The 24,345-nt window shown below is 43.1% G+C and overlaps 2 protein-coding genes across 11 annotated transcripts in view; one reads left to right on the top strand and one right to left on the bottom strand.

The window, feature by feature from the left end:
- CIZ1 (CDKN1A interacting zinc finger protein 1) overlaps positions 1-12,703 on the bottom strand; it is a 30,400-nt gene extending 17,697 nt beyond the window's left edge. The window contains exons 1-7 of one of the 2 annotated variants that reach the window (XM_075015885.1): positions 12,441-12,703; positions 12,095-12,210; positions 9,105-9,220; positions 6,080-6,246; positions 4,830-4,965; positions 3,159-3,219; positions 461-540 (exon numbers count right to left, since the gene is read on the bottom strand). In XM_075015885.1, coding sequence (XP_074871986.1) covers positions 461-540; positions 3,159-3,219; positions 4,830-4,965; positions 6,080-6,246; positions 9,105-9,220; positions 12,095-12,183 — 649 coding nt within the window. In that variant the 5' untranslated portion in view covers positions 12,184-12,210; positions 12,441-12,703. The remainder of the gene's footprint in view (positions 1-460; positions 541-3,158; positions 3,220-4,829; positions 4,966-6,079; positions 6,247-9,104; positions 9,221-12,094; positions 12,211-12,440) is intronic. The other variant, XM_075015884.1, reaches the window with a different exon arrangement.
- Positions 12,704-23,593: 10,890 nt separating this feature from the next.
- DNM1 (dynamin 1) overlaps positions 23,594-24,345 on the top strand; it is a 147,571-nt gene continuing 146,819 nt past the window's right edge. For 8 of the 9 annotated variants that reach the window (XM_075015879.1, XM_075015880.1, XM_075015877.1 and 5 more), the window contains exon 1: positions 23,699-23,989. In XM_075015879.1, coding sequence (XP_074871980.1) covers positions 23,829-23,989 — 161 coding nt within the window. In that variant the 5' untranslated portion in view covers positions 23,699-23,828. Of the gene's footprint in view, positions 23,651-23,698; positions 23,990-24,345 lie in introns of those variants that run through there. The other variant, XM_075015883.1, reaches the window with a different exon arrangement.

Raw genomic sequence — 24,345 nt, 5'->3', positions numbered from 1 at the left:
TATTGGTCCCAGTATCTCTGTTTCTTCTCTCCAACTTTCAAATATGTTTAGGGAAAGATTCAGGATATCTGGAGACATCACAACTATTCCTACTCCAAACTTGGGAGGTGCAATTCCCAGCTCCACTAGGTCTACTTCAGAGAGCATGCTAAAAATAGCAGTGGGAATGTGAAGGTGAAAGGGGCGGCTTAGCCCAGTCACGCAAGTACATATATACTCTCTGACAAGGTTATTCCTGACCAGGTAGCCCAAACAGCTGACTCAGCCACAGTGTTATTTTTATAGTGGGCTGCTAGCATGTGTGTGTCTACCCAAGCTGGGAATTACTTTGCCCAGTTGCAGAATAGATATACCCCCATGTGCTGCATCATATCCTAGCGGGAGGGAAACTACAAATCCACACAACTCCACCAGCAGTTTTGGTGCTCTGTCCCTCTCATCTGCCATGATAACACCTTACCATCTGCCTGGGTTTCAGTGCTCGACTCTTCTGCTTCCTGGCTGCCTGCAGCATCTGCTAGTATGGGCACTTCTTCCACACTTCAAATGCAAAAAGAAAAGAGGAGAACAAGATTATCTCCCATGTTCAAAGCCAGGAAGATGGAGAGACTTCACAATTCACAAGCTGATGTTTAAACCACAGGCCAAGGGAAGAAAACTATAGTGTTTTTAACCATCAAGTGAAAACTCGAAATCTCTGAAATAAGTTGGTAATATTTGACTACTACAAATGCTATTTCTGGTGTAACTCCAGCAAAGCAGAACAAAGGAGGGGCTCCACAGCCTACACACACAAAAATCAACCATACCTTTAAAGCCCAAGCAACAGAGCTTGTATCAGGGAGAACTTTTCCCTGTAGAAGGGTGAACAGAGGGCTGCCTTGGGGGGAAGGGCAGCATTTTCAATAAGGGGTTCTGAGATTATTTTCTGCCTTGGTTGATGATCTCTGGGACAGCTGCACCACTCACCTGTTCTAGGCACAGGGGAAGTTTAAAACTGAGATCAGGAGGGAGAGCTTGTTGGTAGCCAAGCAGGGGTGCTTCAATTTGGCCTCACTGAGATTTTTATCTTCACTGATTTTTTTTCCTGACATATTTTGCATTTCACTGCAGCAGAAAATCAATAGCTCTAAATACCAAAAACTGCTGGGAGGAGTTACCTTTGTATTTCATTGTTGCTGTTGATCTGATTTGAGGAGTGGAAACAGGCTCCCAAAGGAAATGCTAAGAATGAGTGACCGATTTGCAGAATGATCTGACATAGCAGATCTCTTTCCTGATTATATGTCAGCACTCAGAATTTTCAGCTAGCCATCTTCCCAGGCCAGATCTACATTCCCACCTGTGAAACACTACTACGCAAGTATATAGCAAACTCTGAAAGAGTAACAGCATGCAGTCTGCATTCCTGCCTGCATTAGAACTTAAACACACACTCCATAATTTAGCAGACTAATAAATGCTAAAACAACTGGATTACACAGCTATAAATACACATCAAGATTCTGACAATGCAGACATAGGCAAAACAAGAGTAGCTTGTATTATTAGTATTTGTGAAGTACTGACAGTATACCTAACACATGGATGTAGAGAGCTCCTCAGAGTCTCCAAAATCAGACTAAGATGAGACACAAACAATGGTGCGTCACTCTTTTGAAACTGAGGCAGAGGCATTATTATCTTGATATTTGTTACCATTTATGGCTCGAGGGAGCACATGGGATTTTAAGGAGTCAAATGAAAAGGGTGGTTGCTATTGCCCTGGGTTAAGGACATTGTTCCAGGTACATAGACAGTGCAGAAACCATGGAAGCAACAGTGGAGGAAAGCAACAATCATGGAGGTTAGTTAGCATTTTTGGGAGATAAGGGGATAGGTAGGACGCGATAAAAACACAAGAGCAGAAATATATGCAGGGTGGGACTGTTCAGAGCTTTGAAAGAGATTAAGCTTCAACTGATACAGAGATTCAACATCAGGTCATTCGGAGATAAATAAAAACACTCTCTAACCTCTCTATGGATTCAGTTACAGCAGAGCCTTACTCATCTGCACCCATACATAAGACACACATTAAACCTGACAGTCTCTAGCCATTGCTCATTAAAACTTAAGAGTCACTGCAGCAAGGTCTCCCATGACTCAGGTTTAATTATTTATTCAATTTATGCTACACGACATTGATTATGCTAATAATTTGTAGCATATTAAAGACAAACCATACTCGGCAAATGGATGAACAATGTATATGTTGTGATGAGTCAGCCACTGTTTTAACTGCATTTTCTTATTGTCTTGCTAATTCACAACACAACTCCAAATCCAGAACAATATTCTGCACTTCTGTAAAGCTTTACATGATGAAAGCGCTGTACTAACATCAAATCCACCCTACAACACCATCAACAAAGGTCTTTGTTAATCTCTAATTTACAGATGTGGAAACAAGCAGAGAGGTGAAGAGATTTGCTCACTGGCCAAACAATGAATTGGTAGCAGGCTGCAGGAATCCTGACTCTGTCTTCACTTCAAGTGCACATAAGTGGACTTCTAATGCACATGAACAGAAAAAGGATTTTGCAAATAAATTCACCGAGGAAAGAAGTTTTTAAATCCATGTCTAATAATTCCTATTCACTTCCTGTCCTCCCCATTACATGTATACATGTCTGAGCAGAATACACTTTGGAACAGTACAGGACCTTTTTTGTTGAGCTGTGCTCCATGCTCTTTCCACCAGATGGTGATATGGCATTGCATGGTTCCTGGTTTAGCAGTCAATGGAAGAGCAGGGAGCAGAGAATGTGCATGATGGACCTTTACATTGTGTCATTCTTCCCACAAAATTTGTATATGCATTTGTATCCATATCCACAGAAATGAGCCATAGATATTTGCATCCTCATGTGAGAATGCAGACATAAAGCACACATCTGCACATTTGCAAGTCTCTACTTGCAGCACCCTTCAACTCAGCAAGTGCCCTGAGATTTTTTGAGTCACCCATGAGCACTAGTGACATTTTCCCCAAATGCCAGAAGTCAGGCTGGCATGGTAGTGCTTCATTGTATTGAGAATATAGCAATGGAACAACAAAAGCAAACATGCAATGTAAATCCATTGGACATTTCTGTGGCCTCCTCAGTGGAAATTACCTCTTCAATCTCTTTGCTGCAGGCTCAGTGTCCAACATGGATTCTCCTGCCATTTTTGGTTCTGCAGAGATAAAGACATTACCTTAGCAGAACAAATGATGGCTCATCTGATTTGATCTTCTACTAAATGGCCTATATCAGATACAGTGTTTTAGAGCAGATGATAAGACTAGGTAAGACTTGGCCAATTCCGGCTCTGAGAAGGGTTGAAATGGATTGCTGGCTCAAGACATCAATAATAACCTGGGATACGAAGTTTTATCTGTAGAGCAGCATTTCCCAAACTAATTTGGCCCCAGAACACTTTTGGGCTTGGAATATACTGACGGAACATGTACATGCTGGTTGAGCTGTGTGTATGTGGAGGGATTCATACCAGAAAATTCCTGCACGTAATGCTCAAAAGTTGATAAAAAAAAAAAAAGAGTTGGTTTTTTTAGATGTATTATTTTACAAAAAACAAGAGAAAATCATCTGAATGAACGACTACTGTCCTCCTGATAGGAGGATGATTAGCAATTCTGTAAGTGTAAAAATCACAAGTTAAAGTGCAAGCCCAAAACAAAACATCTTGCAGAAAGGAGGACGGTTAGTGTCGTTCTTTTGTATAAAAATAGAAAAAACAATATTATTCAAAAAAGGACTGCTCTTCCTTAAAGCTTAAAAAACATTTTTTAATGAAAAAGAAATGTAAAACAAATCAGGTATGGAAAATATTTTTAAATGTTGTGTTTTTATACTTTTCTTTTTTTGCAAAACTACTGAAAAACAACAATAAGTAACATTTGACAGTTTTTTAAATGTAAAGAGCATCTTTTGATCACGAATTCATTTAATATAAGGAACAACACGGGAGCGTCACATCAGATGCAGCATCACACAATTTCTCTGAACACAACCTGTGCCAAAACCATCCAAATGGACTTTGTTTTGGCATGAGTCACATAACTATATTATGATTAACACATTATAAATATGAATATATCTACACTCTAAATACTATTCAAATAACTTTTTCATTTGATTATTTGTATTTTTGATACACACAATTTCACATTAAATATTTTAGAAGGAAAAATATCAGTAGCATCAAAATTTTTTCACAGAACACCTACTCACATTGCATGGAACACCAGTGTTCCGCAGAACACATATTGGGAAATGCTGCTGTAGAGGTTACTGTTATAAGCCTGACCCAGAAGTAGAGATATGAACTTACTACTACCCAGTGACTGTTTGGGTCTTAATCTAATATCAAGGGCCAAAAGCTCACAACACAAAAATCCAGTATTACCTACTATCATCAATTATTAGACTTCCCAACCAGCTCAAAAATCAGTGTTCAACGTAAGTTTTCCATGGCATTTCAACTGGAAAATCATTCCTTCACGGGGCATTCATTTCCATACAAATTCACTGTATCTGTGTTCTCAGATCATAAGCTTTTCAAGGCTGAGCCTGTATCTTCATGTTTTTCCACAGTGCTTACAACAATGGTGCCCCAATCCCAACAGGATTCCAGGTATCAACATGGAAAAGCATTTGTCTTTCAGAAATCCTCTTGTGGGGTAAGCATCTAACAAGAGACTAAAGCCACTTAGGGTTTTTGCTGCCTCAGTATCCTGAAAAGGCATGCTCAGAAGTTTTTGTTACATTACAAGGGCCACTTACCTGTAGGTGAGGCATTGTTCTGTTCTGACCCAGCCTGAGAACCTTCTGGGATTTCCATTTTCTCATCAGTTCCTTGTGAATGAGATGAAGATGCCTGATCCAGTTCCCGCTTCCTGTCAGGTGTCCTCTGGTAATCCTGCAATTAGCAATCGTCTCACACCCAGCTCTCTTCTCCTTCCCAAAACTCAACACATTCCACAAAGCTCTACAGGTTTTATTATAAGACCAGGGAAGAAATTCCAATACTAGAGGGCCTGATGATTTGTCTAAGACTTTCCCCCATAAGGGGCTGAAAGGGGATGAACAGAATTCTGTATGTGGATTCCAGACTACGGCCCCCAGTGACATCTCCAGGGACCTTAATGGAAGGTATGACTGGTCCAACGTACTTCAGAGCAGCCCATGCAAAACCAGCATGGGATAAAAGGAAGAGTCTCAAGTAACTACTCCCACTTTCCTCTCCAGACCAGAACACTGATCTAAGCAAGAACTCCCAGTTAAAATGGAACAACTTCAGTAGATGCCTAGACAAAGCTGAATTCAAACATGGGAAACGAACTCGAGGTGTCACTGGGTATTCATAGTATTTTACAGCCCTATAATAAATTTCACTGAGAATCCCAAAAAGCATTATTAACATTCATCAATTAAACTTCACAACACCCCTATAATCAAGCATTATCCTGATTTTACAGGTGGAAAAACAGAAGCAGAGAGAAGTTAGGTGACCTGCTGATGGCCACAGAGAGTTCAGACAAATTTTCTGCTTGGTTTCTGATGTTTCCAGCCAGCCTCCAAGAGGACTGCAGCCATGAGGTTTTTGCTATGTAAAGGAGATGGAGTGAAATCCTGTCGCTGTTAAAGTCAATGGCGAAGCTCTCACGTTTCAACTTAGCCAGGATTTTACACACTGTGCTGCAGTTATTTTGAGGTAGGTATTTCTAACGGTTTCTATTACTTTACTATTTACATAGACTTAATAAACTGCATCCTGGTATCCTAGGAGAGGAGAGGTATATTGGAAAAGGACAAGGAACTCCTTAACAATATAAATGGAGTTTCTGGAAATGGGTTGGTTTGACCTAAGTGGTTCTGTGCCAGCAAATTGGCATTAAATGGTTCTTCTTTCATCCTAATCCACCCACACTGCCCTTTAGTGCCTTACATACAATACAAGTAATCACCATAATGGGCACCAGCCAGTGTCCAATAAGAGCCAGCCTCTGAAAATGTGGAAATCACAAACTCACCTTACGAAACATTCGATTCTGCCTCTGGAATGGAAGGCCTGGGAAGCCCAGTTGTGCAGGCTTTAATGAGACCCCAACAGGTGGTGGCCCCAAAAGGGAATGTCTGGTAGCCTGAGGGAAAAACTGTTGCAGAGCTGGGGCTGCCATGTTAAATCCTCGTAAGTTTCCTACAAATGCAAACGTATCATAAATCACTCCTAGGGAGAGTGTGCTCAAAACCCCCAAGCCTTGACAACAGAAGCAAAGGACGGAGCGTTAAGAACTGTGTCTCACTCTTTCCCTAAGCAATGGCTATCAGCAGTTGTGGGAAGCAGAAGCCAGCCAGCCAGCCAGCAAAACACAACCATCCCAAAGATGCATCATTGTTGCCAGGTGGGTATACATTAGGTTATTCAATTGTTTAAAATTATTACTGCAGGCTAAGCTCACTGGAGTGAATTATTTGAGTCAAACACATTGGCACCCACATTTAATGAAAAGTCAAGGTCTTGTTTTTGCAAAGATTCTTTTGAGAAGAGGCAATTTCATCCCACCATGTATGCAGCTGGCAGTTCAAACTGATCCAGAAGCTATCTTTTTGTTTTGTTTGTTCAGACAGAACAGCAGCTGCAATCAGAACATTTCATTTAACACAGAATTTTGAACAAGTGATTTCATACACCTCTGTGCCACCAGATTTATTGTGGAAGCTCAAAATGATAAACTAAACCTAGACCTTTAAGGTGCTATCCTTCTCTATCATCATGTGTTGTCTTTGACACATTTCTTCTCAGCAGAGCATCTTCTCTATATTTTAGGTAACCATTAGCTAAGTATCAACACTTTTTGATGAACGCAAGTCTTGCGATTCTCATCTTACAGATACGGAAGGAGAGATACAAAGGTTAGAGCCAAAGTTTTAAAAATAGTCTCTAATTTTGGCTGCCAATTGTTAGATAATAACAGAGAGGTAGCCATGTTAGTCTGTATTCCAGCAAAACAAAGTAGCAGAAATGTGGAGGAATAGCTCAGTGGTTTGAGCATTGGCCTACCAATCCCAAGGTTGCAAGCTCAATCCTTGGAGAGGCCATTTAGGGATTGGGGTAAATAGATGTCAGGGATGGTGCTTGGTCCTGCCAAGAGGGCAGGGGACTGGACTAGATGACCTTCCAGCTCTAGGAGATGTGTGTATAAAGACTAACAAAATAATTTATTGGGTGTCGAGCTTTCGTGGGACAGACCCACTTCAGCAGATCAGTTGTTAGATAACTTCTTTATTTCAAAATCCATAGTTCCCAGTGAAGCCAGTTTGAGCTCTGGGTAATCAGAACCTGTGAAAAACCAGTCTGACAATTGACATTATGCTATAAAGCACCAGACGACCCTTGTATACAGGCTGCAGCAAAAGGAATGCTCAGAGATTTGATTTACTTGTCAATTTTGCTTTGTAAGACAATCTCTTCTTGAAAGGAGAGTTAACCCAAATTTGAACAAAATTCTGTTAAGAAATGGCCTTCTTTTCATGGTTTAACAGTTTTAGCACTATCCACACATATTTGGATTCAGCAGGGCATTTGTTCTTTCTTCCCTTCCATTGCTGAAAGCATAAGCTTCCACTGAATTATTTATTCTGATGTTTCTCAGGCACTGAAATACCTGGGCACCAGATAGTCCCACATGTAATCCAAGCCTGTAGGTGACTGCAAAAACTGAGATCACAAGTGTGTCACATTGTTCAGTATGATCCTTATTATACTTTTAAACATGGGACAGAGCAGAATGTTAAAAACAGAAGTCCCAGACACTAGCTCAAACTTTCTAATAAGGTGGGGCATAATACTTCACATCAGTCTATTAAAACCACCTTGCTCAATTGGCAAATTCAGTTTATTTCAGCTTATTGGACATATTTCTATTGATAAGTTGTATTTAAAATAAAGTTTCCACTTCTTGAGAAAAAAACATGTTACTGCTTCCTAACAAATTTATCAGTTGTCCCACTTTCATATTATTTCTGGGCTTAAGTGCTTTCCATGATACAATCACACAGAATAACCTTCAAAAATTAGAACTAACTCTGGACCGGATCTAGTCCCTTACTACTTCAGCTTTCCTCAGCTGACAAAAAAAAAAAAAAAAATCTCTAGAAGGCCACTGGGGTCTGGAGACAGCATGCTTATTAATTAAGCAAGAGAGAACAAAGAGCATGATAACATGCAAAATAAACCTTCATGTGCAAGAAAAATCCCTCGTCTAGTTTTAAGTTAAATAATCATTCAAATTAACCCAGGTTCCTCTTTGGCAAAATGACACTTGGCAGCTTAAAAAGGAAATACAAAAATAAAAAAACACTAAGTTCTTTACCTGCATTTCTAATATCTGACATTAACTACAACTATGATTAGGACAGCATTGTAAAATGTTTTTGACAGTTTAATCAGACTACTGACAAAAGTCTATCCACCTGGGAATCAGATGATGGAAAAAATAGTGGCATTCACCATAAAAACAGATTACTTAGGCCAAACAAGTACAATTCCACAAAACTGTTCCTTAAAAATTTACTTTTCACTTTTATGCCGTTCCCCTCCACCCTTCACATCTCTGAGCTTGGAAGAAAGACCTACTAGTCAGTTTCTCTGTCAGCAGTGGGATTTGCAGACAATACAAGTGACTGTTTAAATTAAAACAAAAATTGTGATTTCTGTTTCATATATTCACACAAACATTTTTATTTGTCTTAGTTTAGACTGTAAAAATAAATGCTGATAAAACTCTATTTTAGAAATCTATCTGCAAGATTCCCATTGTGAAGTCACAACTCTCACTTTTGAGCAGTTGAGAAACTGACTTTTCAACAACTAAAGAGACTCCAATTTGGACTGGGGCAAATATGACAAAGGAAAGTTCAGAGGAATAAAACTCCAACGCAGATGATTCTGCTGCTTAGACATGTAATATCCATTCTATAACTTCTTTCCCAGGTTAAGTGAGGGTGAAGAGGTGATTAAACAGGTGCAATGAGCATCGCCAGCAATGACAGTACCTTGCATCTGTTGCATGAGCAGAGCTCGCTGAAGCATTGGATTGGCATTGAGGAGTGACGCTTGATTTGTTGCCCTTAAATTCAGCATCTGTTGCTGTTGAGGTGGTGGTAAACCCCTGAAAGAGACAAGATCAAAAACCTGAATTCCTGTAGAAAAAAAGTAATCTTCAAATCCACTCGTCTCTAAAAAGCACAACACAAAGGGCAAAGAACAAAAGCTATACTAATGCATTTGCATTAAAAGGCCATTGTATGCACTAACAATATATCTCCTTTCTACCATCCTCCTGGATTACCCAATGCCAAGGGTTTGTCCATTATGAAATTTTAGGTCTGCAACTTTGTCAGGTTTGAAAGAGAACCTCTCACCATCAAGCACACATAAAGGAAGTTCAGTAGAGGACTGCAGCTCTGAAGACCTATGCAGGGAGCTGATCACTAGCTAAGCTCAAACAACTCCTTTTCATTTTAAAACATTTTCACCATCCTATGACACTACTCAAAAATCCACTACTCCCACCAAGCAGCTATTCATTTAGATGTCGTTACATCTAAACATGAGCTCTTTAAAGACTAAAAGTAATTTATTGGGTGATGAGCTTTCATGGGACAGACCCAAGTGGGTCTGTCCCACGAAAACCCATCACCCAATAAATTATTTTGTTAGTTTTTAAAGTGCTACTGGACTGCTTTTTTGTTTGACAGTATACAGACTAGCACGGCTTTCTCTCTGTTACCATCTAAGTGTGAGTGTTGGGAGGAGTGGCAGTAAACTAGGACTTTGATATTTAAAGTATGAGGCAGTAGGTAGAGATGAAAGGAGAGGAGAGGGAATATCCTGGGAAAGGGGCTGAGCAGCAGAAGTGTCAGTCTGGTTCAGGGGATTAAACAAACCAGCCCACATTACACCAGACGATTTTTATATGCTCTAAAAAGAGGTACAACTGCACTATTCTAAGCCACACTCCCTAATTTATGAGCCAATATTAATTTACTTGCCTCGCTTTTAGAGATGCTATAAATATTATGAAGCCAAAAGTAGGTCCCTTGGGGAGCCTATTCAGTGTTAGATTTTAAAGCTCTTTAAAACTGTTTCTCATGTCTTATCTTGGGGGGCACAAGAGCTGACATCACGCATCATCCCGTCTTACATTGGCTAGCTGTGAAACCCTTCAGGTGTGGGTTTGGCACCACCATGCTGCATGACAGACACGACAAAATTACCTTTCTTAGTGGTGGACAGTGGGGTGGCAAGAAGGGGATGGACCATGTCACTTAAGTTTTTGGAAATTTACCATGAACCTCTACATTTACAACACCGACACTTGTATTTGTGTACAGAGATATCACTGTACAGTGAAATTTACTTCTGCCCAGCATCTTCCTTAGGCCAAGATACCCCACTTAAAATATTTTTTCGTTAGAATACTATTTGAATACACATTCTCAGTATTACAGTATCATGGTCATTTGTGTTTATTTGGAGCAATTTAAACACTTTTCTGTCCCTTTTTCCTCTTATTACCAGTGAAATAGAGAGGCTCCCAAGCATATAGAATTACACTCATCATATTGATGCAACAATAGTTATAACTTAGCCACAGAACTTTTTTCTATTTATGCTTCCCCTCTAAAGCCTTGAGTACCTGCTACATACAGTTTTACAAGAAAACAGTAGCAGTACTTAAGTGCATTATTTAACTGCTTCTGTAATGGATCTTCTACCTCAGGTTATACTGAGTAAAATTCCTAGACCAAAACTATTGTCTTCTTTCTTACATGCTAGGTGAGCATTTTCACTCTTTACTGTCTAAAGTGCGGATGCAAGCAGCAAAGACATATGTCTAGATTTGTCTTTTCATCCAAATTAAATAGTCACATTTTCAACACTATGAGGGTGTCACTGCACAAATATCTCCCATCATACACAAACATCACTTGGTAGTCACCTCGCCACACAACTGCATTCAATAACCCCATCCTTTCGTTAATCAAACAACATATGCACAACATAATTATTTAACCAAAAGGGAGTTGGATTCTGGTAATACAGTAAAATCCATATTCCTGTTACAAAAGGCTCAAGATAAATTGTAACGTCACATTTTCCTCCAGACGCCTCACTTTTAAACAAGTCAGCTTTTCTCATGTGAGCATTGTCCTAGCTTTTATCGATTTAAAATTTTGCCATTTTGACTCTATGGCATTTTGGTTTTATAGGATCCAGACTATTTTATTTTAACTTGCTCTCAGGTGCTAGGATGACAGAATCAGAGCAATACCAAGGTGACCGGCACCAGAAATACCAAAGGCACAGGGGATTTTTAAGAGTGCAGGGCCCCCATCTCTTGCAAGGGAAGGAAGCGGCCTTTACATGCTCAAACAGCAGTATTTGTATAACTGTCTGGTGCAATGTCCGATTTGGAGCTTCCTTAGCCTCCTGCCGCCTCCGTAGAGCGCAGAAGAGGAGGGATGAATCGGACTGTTGTGGGCAGCGCCCTGAACTCCACCCGAGGGCTGGGCAGACCCTTTATTACCGCGGCTGCGGCTCCGAGACCCCCCTCCTGGCGCCTGCAGACAGATGCGCCTCTCCAGAGGCCCGACTAACTGGGGAAATGGAGAACATCCCCTCCGGCCCTTACACGCCATGCACAGATTCCCGGCGCCCCGCCCAGCTCCTAAACGTCCGCGGACCTCCCCAGGAGCCTCCCAGCGCCGCACCGACCCCCAGCCGGTCCCGTCCTCCCGCCCGGCACAGACCCGCCCCTGCGCAGATCCCCCATCGGGGTTCCTCGCCCCCCCGCCCCCCTCTTCTCCTTTCCCCTCCCCTCCCGCCGGGGTGGCTGGCCGCCCCCGCCCCCAGCAGGTGGAAGGGGCGAGCCTGCGGGGGAGGCAGGCGTCCAACCCGCCACGCTCGGGCTCCCCGGGGCAGAGTCCCCTCCCCTCCAGGGACAGGCCCGCGGTCCCCGGCCTCGATTAGTCGCGCTTACCGGCCTCCCTGTTGCGGCGGGTGCTGCTGCTGCTGGAGGAGGTGCTGGAGCTGCAGCAGCTGCTGCTGGAATTGCTGCTGGGGGAACATGTCTGGGGCGCCCCGCGCGTGGCCAGCCTGGGACAAAACGCAGCAGAGTGAGGCGGGCGCCCGCCGCTGGGCTGAGGCGGATTTTCACCTCCGGGCCGGGAGCGCTGCCCATTCATTCACCCCGCCGAGCGCCGCCGCCCCCGCAGCAGTCTGGGGGGGGGGGGGGGCCGGGTAGCCTCCCCCCAAGGAGGAGCCCGTCTGCCCCCCTCCCCCGCTGGCTGACAGCCCCTCCCCGGAGCACCCGCGCCGCAACCAACCTGAGTTCACATTGCTCCACAAGCAGCCTCCATCTTACTGCCAAGAACAATAACCACCTGCTGGTGCGGCGCCTGCCCCCGGGCTTGCAGGCTCGCTCCCACTTCGCGGCGCAGCCCCGCTCCCAAACTGCCGCCGGCAAAGGAAGCCGGGGAGCAGCCGCGGCTGTAGGTTCAGCTCCTTCTGCAGGCCTGGAGGACCCACTGCCACGGCTGCGCCGCTCTTCGCCCTTCCTTCCCCATCTTCGCCAGCGGGGGGATCCATTTGCCTTCTCCCTCCGGGGGTACGATACGCGGAGGTATACCTAGTGTATCGAGCTGGAAGGGGCCTGCAGGTACTATTGAGTCCAGTCCCCTCCTCTCACTGCAGGACCCATCACCGCCCCGACCTATTTTTAATCTATGTGCCTTAGACCCCTAAATGGCTTCCTCAGGAACTGAGCTCACAGCCCTGGATTTAGCAGGCTACTGAGCTATTCCTTCCCCCCACTTGGCTTTTACTAGGTGTTTCTGTTGGACATTTAATTCACTATCTCCCTCTCCAGCTTCCTGAACTCTCATTGAGCTTGCCCCAAGTTGGGACAGCTCTGGCTCTTTCTTGTTCTCCTTGCAGCTTGCGGTTAGAATTGAGGCCTCTTGCAGGCAAGCAGGGCTGGGCACAATTTGTGAAGGGTCTGTGTGGCTAGACAAACTGAGTAAATAGCTAAATGGGGGAGCAGATGGTAGCCAACAGCTTTGCTTTTTTTTTCAAACTATCCAAGGGAATCCTTGGTATTTGCTGCAGATGGTTACTGGCTCACTTAGGAGGTGGAAAATCCCTAACACACTCTGGCAATTTGCTGTGGTCAGATCTCCAGAAACTTTGCTGGGGAAAATTGTTTGTCTGGGGAAAATGAGACTTTTGCATCATTCTCCTGAGAGCTTTTTTTCTTTTTTTTTTTTAATTTACAAGACTTTTCTAGCAAGTTTAAGTGCTTTCTAGTGACTGTGTTTTCTGCTTATAAGACGCACACAGCCTCTTTTCAGAGGGATAAAGCAAGAAATCTATTGAGAATACACAATTATCATTGTTTAAAGTATCATCAGGTTTAATTATCTCTGGGTTTCATGGTCTATTACTGTTAACTTTTAAATTCTCATATTTTGACTTTACAGATTACACCTATGACATAGCAAGACCTGCAAGATCAGATGTAACTCTGGCACAGCACCACTTTTACAGGTAATCTTTATGCAGTTTAGCAGGTGGTAGGACAGATTGCACAGATGGGGAACTGCTTGGCCACTCTGCCAAAATTCATCCGCACAAAAATACAACCGGAATACAATAAACCCCAAACTCATAGAGCCCCTCACCACAACACACAATCCTCATTAATTACTTGGACAAATCAGAAAGCATCTCTCAGTACAACCTCACCACCAAAATAAACACCACAACCCTCTCACCGAAACCCACACACAATAACTCCGAACACACACAGCCCTTCCCTGCAGCACACATCTCTCATTTGCCACCCACACAACTTTCCGAGCGCAACACAATCCACCCACCAATCGACACTGTCACTCCCATAATACAGCAGGCAAACACAGTAACACCAAACATCACTCTGAAGCCTAGAGTGTTGGTTGTGTCAGTGTGAAATGTTGGAATCAGCTGTGTGGATGGTTGAAAACTGTGTGTTCAGATTATCTCCAGGTTCAAGCAACACTGGGATTCATGGTCTCTTACTATCCAAACTACTAACTTCTCCACCATTTTTCATGACTTTATGAATTACACCCATGCAAGAGCCCAGTTGTTAGTGATTTACTATATTAGTTTATAATTACATTACTAATGTATATTACTAATTTATTATGGGACGGTAGAGCTGAGAGGCCTCAGTCAAAGAGAGGACCCTGGGCTCCATTATATGAGATACTGTACAAATATGAAATAAAAACCAAGTCCCAACCGTGAGATTTTATGATCACAGGCCGGCAATTCACTGCACACAGGTGCACTGCTGGAGGCATACTGAAGCTCATTGACATTAATGGAGCTCTGTGCAGGCATATTAAATTTCAGGAAATTACATAGAAAAATACCTGCCATTTTTTGCAGCCTGGTACATTCCATGAATTGCTCTCTTCAGAGATATCTTTCTGAACCGTTGATGTAAATTACCTGTACCAGGGAAAGTTTTCAGAAAAATTCTAGCAATATCGCTCCATTATTCTTTCCTTCAGTTGGAACACTGTAAAGACAGAGGCTTAATTTACCAGCCTAGAAAAATGTGGTTAGGAGTGTTCTTTCCTTGCTTCATTCTTGCATATATATTACATATATAGTCGCAACAAAAAAGCAGTCAAGTAGCACTTTAAAGACTAACAAAATAATTTATTGGGTGATGAGCTTTCGTGAGACAGACCCCCTTCTTCAGATCATTGCCGTAGCAGAACAGACTCAATATATAAAGCACAGAGGTCCAAAAATTGTCAAGGTTGACAAATCAGAAAAATAGTCACAGTTGTGGGAAGCAAAATATCCAAATGGACAGCTACGTGGAGAATTACCTTTCATCTCAGGTAGGGACTAAGTTCTTTTGCACTTTTTAATAATTATATGGCTTGCTTCTATATTGCAAAATTTGTGTATGGGGTAAACGTGTCATTCTATGAGGATACATGAAATCCAATCGAATATGGTGACATAGTAAGTACACAGTACAATCCCTTTATGTTACATAAACCCATGCATCCACAAGACTCTATTACGGCGTAACTTTTCTGTCTCACTGACCAGGGAAGTATGTTAAACAATTATGAGAACAAAAAAGTCAACAAAAAACTTTTAAAATAATCTGCAAGTAAACACACTAAAATCAGTTGAGATGACTTATCCAATTTACGCTGCACTTCTGTGTGACCTGGAAGACAATAATGTTTCCAAACTTGTGAGTTGGTCTTATTCTATGAAAAATTCACTGTGTGACTTTGCACTTGTTTATTCTCAAATTTAGCTCCTGCTGGAATTCTACACCAGTGTGCAGTGGGAATTTTGCAGAAAATTAGTGTTCCCTGCAGAATTTAATTGTTCGTGCAGAATTTGTGATTTCCTCCAAAATGCAATTTCCACCTTTTTCCAATTTTGCATATTTCAAGGGTATTAGTTATGTCTATATGCGTTTGCATAAACATGACATGAAATGTTTTGATGAAAGATCTGCTGAAGTTCTAAGGGCTTTGATAATGACTCATTTTCTATCTCATTCCTTTTGGGAGTCCATCCAGTAAAACTAGGATTTGCTTGAATTATCAAGTTGCACTAAACTAGGGGTTGGCAACCAAAATAGCAAAAAGAGCCATTTTTTTCAGTTCAGTAAAAAAAGTCAAGAGCCACAATGCACATGAATATGAGCTGGTCCTTAATAAATAACATCAAAGAATACTTTTTGTAAACCCTACTTTAAGAACCGCACACACCCAATGATTTGAGATGCGATACATGTTTACTTCAGGATATTCACCATTTATCAAAAATAGTCAGGAGGGATTTTTTTTTCACTTTGCAATTTAGCATCAGGAGCCACAAAGAAGTCCTTAAAGAGCCACATGTGTTTCTGGAGCTGCAGGTTGCAGACCCCTGCGCTAAGCCTTCCTTTCACTCCTGATACTAATTTCTGAGTGCTACTATTCTCTGTGGCTGATTTACCCTATCAATGTGCATGGAAGACAATAACCAGCCTGGAAAGAACAAGTGCATCGACTACTCTGTTATGTACACTATTTCTTTAGTCGGATATTTCTTGCACCAAGCACTGCTGGGGATTCTGCTATGCACTCTTGAGTCCTGTAGCCCTCTAAACATGTCCCTAGTAGTTCTTGATTGAAGGACAGGCCCACTGTATATGAATTAAGATATTTCTTTTGAGTGGACCCTCTCCACCACACTAGCAAATAACTTCTATTAATTACATTCAGTCCCCCTAAAATAAAATATAACATAGCTACTGTTTTGCATTATCTCAGTGCATGGGAAATGCACAGGGAATTCTGCTTTGCTTAAAATATTCATCACTCGTTTAAACATTTATCCTTGTCCAAATCCCTTTTGTTTTGGACCCTATCACAAAATTTATTGTTTCTTTGGTCAGATCCTGATTTCAGTGGAATTTACTTATGAGGAATAAGTTTGACTCAATGTCTTGTAAAGTATTTATCCCTTTAAAACTTTTTATGGGAGGAGGAAGGTATATAAGGTTGGTTCAATAGTTTCCTGTTTCAGAAGTGAAGGGTAACAAAGCAAGTATTGAATGTGATTTTCCTAAATGGCAACTTACAGATCTGAAAAATATTAAAAAAAAATATGGAGTAGATCTATTCCAGATGACAGTTCTTATTGCAACCACCTTGAAATTCAGAAATTTCTTTCTTTTTCAATTACTCAGAGCATCTGATCAAAGTGCTGTCGCACAGAATAGGCACTCTGAAAGTACGTGTGTGTGTATATAGTCTCCTGTATTGATAAACTTGGTGACAATCCTGCTGCCCCAACCCTTCATCTGTGTTTATATTCTTATGTCTATTTATAGACATCTCCTGGATGCACACACAGGCTCAAGAACATAAACCACCTGGTGTAGTGTTACTTTATAACCTGATTGTCTGAAGTTCTGAACATTCACATCTCCAGCTGAAGTCAGTGGGAGCTGTGGGTGTTTAGCACCTCTGAAAATCAGATGTTTTGTTAGCAGGAGGCACAAAATAGGCCAAATTGTACTAGTGTTTGCTCTGCTTATTTGGTTTGGTCTAGGCAGGGCTGGAGTAATCCATTATTGGGTGCTAGGCAAACATGCATTTATGGGCCCCTGCCTTCTAATCTGAACAGCAGATGACATATACACAGTTGCACTTGCTCCAGCATAAACAAAGGCCACTCAAGACAATCTGCTACCTTCAATGTGTCATCCCCTCTCACTCCTTAGAACAGAAGTTCTCCTGTGAGGTGGGAGGTGCTCATCTCATTGGAGTGGAAGGAGACAGAGGCTTGGCAAATCTTCTGTTTGTTCCAGGGGTTATGTTAGTTATAGGAGGACGATGCTTCATGTCACAGTACCACCCACTCCTGTACTGATAAATATGGTGACTATCCTGTTCCTCCTCAGTTTGGCACAGGCCTAAGTTGAGTAAGTGGCATGACATTGCAACTTTCCCCCCTACCTACATAAATGTGACTCCTAGGGATATGCCCAGTGTATCTGTGCATTAATCTGATCCTGGATCTGGGCACTTTCTTTCCCAAGGAAGTTAGTGTATTGTGCCCAGAGGCCTAAGGAGTGAGAGGCAGCACCCTGCAATCAAACAAGGATCGCTTTTGTGGAGGTGCACTCTACTAGCTACTGGCTTGGATGCATCACTTTTAAGGGGTATATTTTGAAATGGGCTTTCAAACTGCACTGACAAGATCTGTGAGCAGGTCCATTTATATACACTACTGGGGATTTACCCCCACAAAACCAGCACACTAGCTAGCTGTTTGCATGCAAAGAGGTGGACCTGCAAATAACAGCAAATGTATCCACAGTGCATGCAGTGGAGCACTGGTTCTGGAGATGTGAAACCAGTACATACTGGTGGGATTGCATAGTTTTGGAGGTCTGGGATGACCAGCAGTGGCTGCAGAACTTGTGCTTGTGCAAGGCCACTTTCATGGAACTTTGTGATTTGCTGTCCCCTGCCCTAAAGCGCTGTAATACCAGAATGAGATCTGGTTTGACAGTTCACAAGCGAGTGGCAATTGCTCTGTGGAAGTTTGCAATGTCCTGGCAGCTACTGGTCAGTGGGAAATCAATTTGGGGTGAGCAGATCTGTAGTGGGGGCCATGGTGATTTAGGTAACCACGGAAATCAATGCTTGTGCTGTGAAAGACTGTGACTCTGGGGAATGTACAGGACATAGTGGATGGCTTTGCTTCCATGGGGTTTCCTAACTGCAGTCAGGTGACAGATGGAACACATATCCCTATCCTGGCCCTGGACCACCAGGTCTCAAAGTACATCAAACACCAGGGGTACTTTTCCATGGTGTTGCAGGTGTTTGTAGGTCACAAAAGTCATTTCACCAACATCTGTGCAGGATGGTCAGAAAAGGTACACACTGCACACCTCTTTAGAAATTCAGGTCTGTACTGAAAGCTCCAGGGTGGGACTTTCTTCTCAGACCAGAAAATGAAGATTAGAGCCATGGGAATGTCCATAGTGATACAGGGTGTCCCTGCTTACCTTGGCTCACGAAGTCATACACAGGCACCCTAGACTGCAGCAAGGAGCACTTCAACTACAGGTTGAGCAACTGCAGAATGGTGGTGGAATATGCCTTTGGCCATTTAAAAGCCAGATTCCGGTGCCTTTTGACCCATTTGGACCCTTGCCAAACTAACATCCTCCTCCACCTCCATGGTTGCAGCATGCTCTATTCTCCATAACATTTGCAAAGAAAAGGGGGAAAATTACATGCCAACCTGGGTTGCAGAGGCAGATGTCCTGGGAAGTGTGTTTATGAATAGTCAGATACAAGGGCAATCATCAGTCTGTAGACAGATGCAAAGAAAATCAAGGGTGCTTTGACAAATAGGTTTATGAATGAGTAGATGGCCACATAAATCTGCTCCATTTAACTCTCGTGATGCCATCCCCACCCCTGACAATGATGTGTGCTTGACCTTTATGAAAGAACCTCCAACTGCACCCCACCCCATGTGAACCAATAAACTACACTGTGGTTTTCACAATGGCAATTTTTTTTATTTAAGGGGTGAGGGTTAAGAGGTAGGAAAAAGAAAGGGAATCCTGCCATCACATGTGGGGAATTTTGAGCCTTTTGCAGTGTGGAGAGGCCCTGGGGGTGGACCACAAGTCTGTCCTTGCCCTCCCACGCCACATTTGGAGCCCATGATGAGGGGAGGTTGGTCAACATCGAGGGGAGGTCTGGCATCAAGGTGAGGAGGCTTTATAACTGTGCATTCTGTGGTGGGTGGCTCTCTGCAGTTCCAACATGGACCAGAGGATGGTGATCTGTTCCTTGACAGCCCACAGGAGCTCTGGTGATTCCTCTCTCAAATCCTGGGCCCTTTGCTTTAGCATACTTTGCTGCCATTGCTGGGTCCACTTTCTATCAGCAGCAGCTTGGGCTCGCTCCTTCCGGGCCTCTTGCAGCTGCTGCAGGATGAGATCCTGCTTTGTTCTTTTCCTCCTGTGCATCACAGCGACCCTGTCACTCCCACTCATGCTGCTTGTAGAAGACAGTCAAGGTCAAAATTTAGATACAATTTTTATATGTGACACAATGCACAGACACACACAATGAATGGCTGTCCATTTGACGCTCACTGCAACTTTTGTTTTCCAAGGCCACTTTTGGCTTCTTAAGGATGACAATGAATCAATCTCTGCAGAAGAGAAGCTACAACTTCTCCCAACCATTTCATGCCATGCAGACATGGTAAGATCCTGGCGGCTAAGGGGATGTGGGGGACAAAGCCCTGTAAAATGTAAAGCACAGAAAAAAAAATTTCTTGACAGCTGTTCTAAATCCTATGCAGGCGAAAAGTCTTTTAAAGCATGGAGAGCCCACACTGGACATGCTGGTGTTTGGGAGCAGGGTCTGCACAGCCTGGCAATTGCATGGTGGTGGGAGAGGGGAGTCTGCCAGCCGCATGGTGGGTTGGTGTGGGAGCAGTCTTGTAAAAGGTAAAGCACAGAAAACAACTTTCTCAGCATCTCCTCATAAATCCTTTGCAACCACGTGGTTGTGGGGACCCAGAGAGCCAGCCAGCAGCATGGTGGGAAGAGAGGGGTAAAGTATGCTATCATGGAAGCTGGAATAAATCAGGCCTCCCCAAAAATCCCTGTGTGAAAAATGGAAGACTACCTGGCTGAGACCTTAATGGAGATCTCCAAAAAGGGTAAGCGCTCCATCCCCAGAAATATTAACAAGCTGTTCTAGGGACTGCAGACACTTGGATTCATTTCACCTCACCTGCAACCAGCTTGTAGCAGTTTAGAAAAAATATGCTGAACAGAAGTAACCCTCTACACCAAACCCAGCCACAACGCGCTTGTAGCAGTTTAAAAAATATACCCTTCAGAAGAGCCCTCTCCAGCATTGCTGGACTCTGGAGCATCCTGCAATGAGGGGACTGGCTCCAGGATGATGAAGAGTTCCTGGTTGCTAGCAGCTTCCTCAGCCATCTGCTAAATTGCTTGCTGACTGGTGTCTTCCTCTTCATAGGTCTCCGTCTCCATACCCTTGCTGCTCTCACCAGAGAGCCAAGCAGTGGCTCCTAAGGAGTTCATGCAATTCTTAGTGACCATGGTTAGATCCTTCCCCAGAATTGCATTGAACTGCCTGTTAAAGCGCATGACCCAGATCACCTGTTGGATTCTTTCTCTTCTGATAAGTTTGCCTGAGCTCCTTGATTTTGACCCAGCACTGCTGAGTGTCCCTGGTGTGCCCTTTCTCCACATGCTTTGGGAAATCTTGCCATAAATGTCCGCATTTCTTTTGCTGGTTCTCATCTTAGGCAGCTCAACTTCATCCCATCCCACAGAAATGAAATCCTGCATTTCCTGATGGCTCCATGCTGGGGCTCTTTTGTGAACCTGAGAACTCTTGAGAACTCGAACCCTGAGAACTCATGGCTACATGCGATTGCTCCTGAAGTGTGCTAGCCATGCTGGCCAAAAAGAAAGTTAATTAAAATTCCCAGACTTCTTGTTACTTACTTCCTGTGTACCTGGAGAGCAGCGGAGGTGAAAGCTGCCATAATGGACACATTTGGAGCACTGTGAGATACCTCTGGAGACCAATAAAATTGGTTTAAAACAATGCTGTTTTCACACTAGCATTAATTCAACCTTTTAATTTCAAATTTGGCATTATAAGTGCCTCTTAAAATAGACCTAATGGTATTCGCAGTGATGACAGTCACATTGTGAAATCGACCTAAGTGCTTTAAAATCGACTTTCTGTTCTAGTGTAGACAAAGCCTGAGCCGCATCAGATACCCCTGCAATGAAAAGCCTCTTACAGAGGCAGAAAATGAGGTATCTGAATTTGAAAGGTGCTGAATTACCAGCAGCTCTCATTGAAATAAATAGGAGATGAAGGTGATTAGAAGACCTTCTTAAAATCAGACCACAGATTCTTTCATGTTTGTATTTGGGACTCCCATTTTGCTGCCTGTGATTTGCACAAGAATTGTTGCAGAAGTGTTTAGGTAGACTCACCATCTTTCAATATAACGTTCATGATAATTTACAGATTTTCAGTAAAAACATCAACACAATTTACTGACATTCCCTGCAGATTTTTCACTCTTCTTCTCCCCTTTCCTCGCTTCTTGTCTGCATGGAGAAGGAGCCTTCTGCTCTTGACAATTTTCCCAGCACTCCTCTGGCCTGCAGCTGCCTCACCTGTATCAGGTACAATTGCTTTTGTGATCAGAGTGCTCATCACTCTTCCTGAAATAAGGCAGGGTATAAAGAGCCCACTTTCAGACCTGTAGCCAGCATTCCCTGTAAGATGAGTGCTTGTACAGCTGCCCAGGAGAGAGTCAAGTGTTACCAAGCTGATTAGCAGAGTGCCTACAGCTGGCAGCATGTTTTTCTATGGGTGGTGCGTATCTGCACATGCCTTAGTGAACATCACAACATTTATTTTGCACCTATCTGGAAGCAAATAGGGAGAACATTGCTTGTGGCGTCCCCAAAAGTTATGCATTTTTTATAATTTGAGAGCGAAAGATTATCAGTAATTTAAATTCTAATTTCACGAAAAATAAATATGAAAGTAACAATAGCTGAGTGACAACTCATAAGAAATCCTGATGTTGCATACCTTGATTTTCTCCCATCCTCTGGTTATATTAGTCAAAACAATTTTTTTAAAGGTCTGAACATCAGTTGTTGCTCTTATCCACTTGCCATGTTCTTTGCAAATCTTTTTTTAAGAGAAATGCAAATGTGTTAATTTTCAGATCTCACAGAGAACAGAATAATCCTAAGTGTTAATTTCTGGAACTCAGAGTGAAATGCCTGTTTCACATAGGGGTGAAATCCAATATTTGAATAGCCTGAAGATGCCATTGCAGCAAAAAAGGTTGATAGTGGCAATCAAATACAATCAATTTTATGTAAATTTTAGCATTGCTGATTATAACAAATCTCTCAGCTTTCTTACTAAGGTTGTGGGGATGGGGGTGGAAGAGGGGATGCTTGGACTGCAAACATCTACATGGCCAGAATGAAATTACTTATCTGTAGGGAATATTTTTGTTTTTACCAATGATGCTTTCAGGTTACTTATGACTCTAAATGTTATTTTTGTAAAAACATCATTTTTGCAAACTGAGCAAGCAATTCCTCTTTGTTGTTGGAGGCTTTAAAATATCAGTGGAAACACATATGAGTAAACATTTCCCTGCATTTTTGTAAATCAAACATAGCGGGAACATGCTACTGCACTATAGCCCGAAATTGAAATTGACTGGGAACAAAAGTGAAATGGATTTCTTCATTGTCCATGCACTGGAACACACAAAAATCAAAGATCAAACATCAGAAACAATGAAAAGCAATTAAAAGTAAAGTAAAGCCAATAAATAAACTTCTACTTTAGTAAACTAAGAGGCACTTAGAACAGATTATTTATAAAGATAATATTTTAAAAATATACTTAGCTACTTATTTGCAGTTTCTGTTGAATATTGAAAGTTATCAGTGATTTGTGTGTGTTTGGGACTGCTGTTTGGGATGAATGAAATATCCCTGGGTTCTTCATTACAAATACATCAGTGATTATGCAGGCCCTCCAGATTTCGCATTTTGGAGGACTGATTTTAATACCGAGTTTGAATCCATCTCCTGATGGAGGATTTTGCTGTGTTTCCATCGGACACTGGAAGACTCTCTTGTTCTTAGCGTCCCTGCTTGGGAGCAGATCCCAGATCAGGGAGGCAGCTATCCTGAAGACTCCCAAGAACAGCCGCCCTTCACAGCCCTTTACGTTGACCTACATGAACTACAACTCCCATGAAGCTCTCCGACGAGAGTCGGGCATTTGCCGCCCCCTAACGGCCGCTGGTGGTAGGTGAGGAGCCGGGTGGCTAGCGGCGCTTGAGCTGGCAGTCGGCGTAGCAGCGCTGCTGCAGAGATCCAGAGACCTAGGTGAGGTGGAGAGTGGAGGGAGAACAGACCCACCACCCGGCTGTGGGGTGGGGACAACTCCTGATGAGGGCTTGGGGGGCTCAACCCCATCAGTAAAGCCTTTGCAAAGCGGGTGTGGGGGGAAAGAGGCGGGCGCCCGGCAAGCCCAGGAGGCGAGAGCCCAGGCCAAGCTGCAGACATGGGGAACCGAGGGATGGAAGACCTCATCCCCCTGGTCAACAGGCTGCAGGATGCCTTCGCGGCCATCGGGCAGAACGCCGACCTGGACCTGCCCCAGATCGCCGTGGTGGGCGGCCAGAGCGCCGGGAAGAGCTCGGTGCTGGAAAATTTTGTGGGGAGGTAAGATGTTTAAAATGCAGGCGAGGATCGGGGCGGTTCTGGGATGGATGCATCTGTGTTGTGCAATGCATTGCCCAGCGGTCGTTCAGTGCAACCCTGAATGCAGTGCAATGCAGGACGGGGGGCGGGGGGGCTGATCTTGCGCCTCTGAATTTGGGATTCATACAGAAGGATCATCCCAGCCCCCTCTACACACACAGATATTCCGGGGCCGGGATTGCGCGGCGCCCTCCCGTGCAGAAATCAGGAGTCTCTGTGACCGGTGACATTCCCTGGACTGTCACCTTCACTAGCGGGAGAGCCCTCCTCTCCTCAGCATAGGGGTGTGTGGGTGTGTGTGTGTGTGTGTGAGAGAG

The sequence above is a fragment of the Carettochelys insculpta genome, chromosome 21 (genome assembly GCF_033958435.1).
Source record: "Carettochelys insculpta isolate YL-2023 chromosome 21, ASM3395843v1, whole genome shotgun sequence".
Lineage (NCBI taxonomy): Eukaryota > Metazoa > Chordata > Testudines > Carettochelyidae > Carettochelys > Carettochelys insculpta.
The sequence above is the reverse complement of the archived record's forward strand: the minus strand, read 5'-3'. Positions and strand labels throughout refer to the sequence as shown.